We start from the raw sequence: 3,956 nt of genomic DNA on the forward strand, positions 1-3,956 counted from the left end.
ACAATAAGGGGAATGTACAGTAAGGGGATTATGACTGAGAATGAATCAGTACAGGGAACTCGTTTGGTTTTCGTGCATGCTGCAGGATCTTTGTACAATAAGAAGAATGTACAGTAAGGGGATTATGACTGAGAATGAATCAGTACAGGGAACTCGTTTGGTTTCGTGCTCAGGATCTGTGTACAGTAAGGGGAATGTACAGTAAGGGGATTATGACTGAGAATGAATCAGTGCAGGGAACTCGTTTGGTTTCGTGCTCAGGATCTTTCTTGCGACTTTTGTTTAACGTAAGACATACATACATACAAATAATCACGCATACATACGTCATGTATACCTAATTTATTGCATCAGCACTACCCACAAATGATGAGAAAGAGAGAGGTACAGCGAGGTGGAGAGAGAGGGTGGGTGGGGATGGGGGTTAGGGATGGGGTGGGGGAGGTTGCGGGAGAGGTGGAGACAGAGAGAGAACAAAATGTTGACTTCACATTGAATTGCGATCGTTGAAAGAAAAAACGAAGTATGAGGTAATTAAACTACATCTTAATTATTTTGAAATAAGAATTACCTACAACCTAATTTGTAGATGATGTTGTCATCCTTATCACGTGATCATAATACTGGGCACTATTAACTTACCATTACTGAGATTTTTTTCTTATAACGAGAGTATGCAAGGATATATAGTTATGACGATTGCTTATGTAAAGTGACATCTGAATTTGTTAGTTGTAAGATAGGACCCCCCACCCATGCCTAAGATTAGAGGAAAACTGCTAAAACTAGGATACTGGTGTCCACCTTGATACTTCAGAGGTTTCTGTGTATTTTGTAGCCTACTATTGGTGAGACTCCTCGTGTCCCCTTCAGACATTTCCCCTCTCCTTATGGCTATATGAATCTAAGATTACTCCTCTTCAGAAGAGGTTTCTTCGTCAATGCGTGACTCAAATGACGCCATGTGCATGTCAGCATATACACCATGGATTTGAACAACACGTTGCACTCCGTCATCGAAAAAGATCCTCAAGTTTCCCTCAAATGGTACATCGACTTCAGCTTGCTTTGCAACCATATAGACGACAACCTCAGATTTCGGAGGCAGTTTCACTCTGACTGTGTGTGAGCCGTTCACTGTATGAGTGGCAGTCTCGCCGTATGAATATGTATAAGTATGAGTTTTGGTCACGCCCCATTCCGCCGTCCCTCCTATTACACTCGGTATACCCGCAGTAACTTTCGTGCTCCTGCCACGGACAACCTCGAACTCCTCTACTTCAGACCACGAACGTGAAACCGTACTCTCGTAGTGTAGGGTTACCTCCGTTTCGGCTCTGAATGGGCTGTTATTGGTCACTCGCTGTTTGGCCCCAACCGCCTTGTAGTCTCCCGGCATGGTTTCTACGGCATTAGCTAAATCGTATGTAACGTCGTATAGTTCATATTTTTTCACGCCACGAGGTACTTTTACTAATACGTCATAGTTCTTTCTCACGTCATACTCTTTCCCATTGTAACCATAAAATAAAGCTTTGTGCTTCGAGACAACCTTACCAGGTATGTAATAGCCATCCCTTTTGTGGCGTCCAACGTATATTCCGCTGTCGACGCGTACAGCTCCGGATGGAACATTTCCTTTGTCGTAGCCAGTTTTCCATTGGAAAGTGTAGAGTGCCCATGGGGGTGCAACGAGGACCGAGTAATAGTAATCGCTGTTTTCTTTGTCTCCCCACGGTACCCTGCAGCTTCCATAACCGTACCCTATCTTGCCAACGCAAGTTTCCCCATGGAAATTTGATTGGCAGATATAAAGCGATTTACCAGGTTCGGAACCTCCTCTAAATGGATAATCAGGCATGCTTCCATGGTCTTCTTGAATCCAATAGTCTGCCAAGAAAAAACAAAACAAAGGAAAGGAATATAAGGAATATATGGTGAAATGAAGATATGTCATGCTCACGAATTGGCGCTCCACCCAAGGCTTATGCAACATCTCAAATAAATACTTGTTAAGTCCAATATGGATATTATGCTCTTTGTCTTGTAAAGGTCTACTGGAATAATACAAGCTATTCAATATGATAAAGTGACATCAGGGGAGAGTGAACAGCAATCGTGGTTCCCATTTGTGCTTTCCGACCTGATGTTCTTGCGTCAGCTAGGATTCTTTAAACTAAAACTACTACCAATTATTGCTCAAAATAAGATTAAATTTGATAAGAGTAGACACTAGCATTTGGACCATGAAAGTGGCTGAAATATGGCGCCGTTTGCTAGGCCTAACTTGGAACGATAACGTGTCAAATGATGTGTTGAACACAAAGATTTCATGACATTGGCTGTTCTCTTCTGAAAATGTTCTTCAAGGTATAGCAAAGTGGTGCGAATACGTTGTGCGGTGTGAAGGTCCAACTGCGGCTGTACTGTATGGCTTACCGAACCGCTTTAAACGCAAACCAGGCCGTCCGCATATGCGTTGGATTGAAAACTTAAACCAATTGAACCTCATAATGTGTATAATCTTCAAGGAGTTCAAGGGGCCAATTTGGCTTATGACTATTGATTGTAAAACTAGACACTGGGTGCAAGGAGATTTTTCACGACACTCCGAATTATACATTAGAAGATATGAAAAACATATATATATATATATATATATATATATATATATATATATATATATATATATATATATATATATATATATATATTCTGTGCATGAACCATCGAGAGTCCCTGCGACATATCGTGTACTTTGTACTAAGAAGCTTCTACTTGGACCCCCGCAACACTGTACTCACCTTGACCACAGACTAATCCGCAAAATGCTACCAGCAATAACGACGCAATGAGAGGCTCCATATCTTTCAAGGATATCACACTTCAGAGGCGTTTAAGCCTATATCTACAAATCGAAGGAAATTGAACTTTAGGTTAAATCAATGAAGCTGAAGTAAGTATTAAAATCTGCAGTTAATCTTAAGTTAACTATCATTAATCCTCAGCAGGCATTGGTTAACTTTCAATGTAGAGATCGGTGTGGGGTGGGGGGGGGGGAGGTGGCCTGCGGATTAGCTTCTTATTGCGATTTGGAAACAGTAGTTCTAAACAGCACATGCTGACTCATTTCTGGTAACTTGCTGCTTCCTTTTCTGCAGTGGAAGGGGAGGGGGAGGGGAGGGGGGGGGGGGGCGGGGAGGGACTGGAAAGTTTTCATAGTATATGTTGTATTGTTCATTTGAATATATATATATAAAGTTTCATGGATTGTTTCATCGACACTGGAGCGTTTTATGATCTTCAGTGCGATAATTAATTATAAGTTATCCTATTTGTTTATGAAAAGTACAATTGTCCAATTTTGTATAGTTACTGTTGTTGAGAAATTAAAACACAATAGAAAGGGTCCTTTTTTATTGAAAGAAAACATAAAAATGTCATTTTAAAGTGCACTACTGTTGAAGAACATTGGAATTTGTGTTATAGAATGCAAAGAGGATCATTCTGTCGAGAAGTTTTAAAGTAAGCCTGTTTGCTCTCAGATCAGTCTCGTTTGCCTCGCCACCCCTCGAAGTTTGTTCCCCTGTCACCTAGATTGATTGAACACTCTTCCACCGCCGAATATGACAACACATATACCAATGAAAAGTCTATTTACAGTTGTAAAAGTGCAACACACATACCTGTAGTCTAGAACCTCAGCCACTGAATTGAATTAGAAATATAGCGAATAAATATCGCATAATTTACAATAAACTTTATTATATGTATTATAAAAATAAAGTAAGAAAAACTTACATGAAAGGGGGAAGACAGAACGGCAGTAACAGCCTTATCTTCGTCAGTCTTCTGTCCTGATGGTTGTTAACGGTTCTGTTTTATCAGGTCTTAAAAATATAAACGGTACGGACAAGGACCGTTCATTTACATTGAACAATTTATAATAAATAATT

General features: G+C 40.3%; 1 protein-coding gene across 1 annotated transcript; it reads right to left on the reverse strand.

Moving 5' to 3' along the window:
• Positions 1-327: 327 nt before the first annotated feature.
• Positions 328-3,956, reverse strand: LOC139963249 (natterin-3-like). The gene is made up of 3 exons (XM_071963879.1): positions 3,802-3,956; positions 2,805-2,908; positions 328-1,890 (listed from the first exon to the last, which is right to left on the reverse strand). The coding sequence occupies exons 2-3, from the start codon at positions 2,863-2,865 to the stop codon at positions 911-913; spliced, it is 1,041 nt and encodes a 346-aa protein (XP_071819980.1). The 5' UTR covers positions 2,866-2,908; positions 3,802-3,956; the 3' UTR covers positions 328-910.

The sequence above is a fragment of the Apostichopus japonicus genome, chromosome 21 (genome assembly GCF_037975245.1).
Source record: "Apostichopus japonicus isolate 1M-3 chromosome 21, ASM3797524v1, whole genome shotgun sequence".
In the NCBI taxonomy this organism is placed as follows: domain Eukaryota; kingdom Metazoa; phylum Echinodermata; class Holothuroidea; order Aspidochirotida; family Stichopodidae; genus Apostichopus; species Apostichopus japonicus.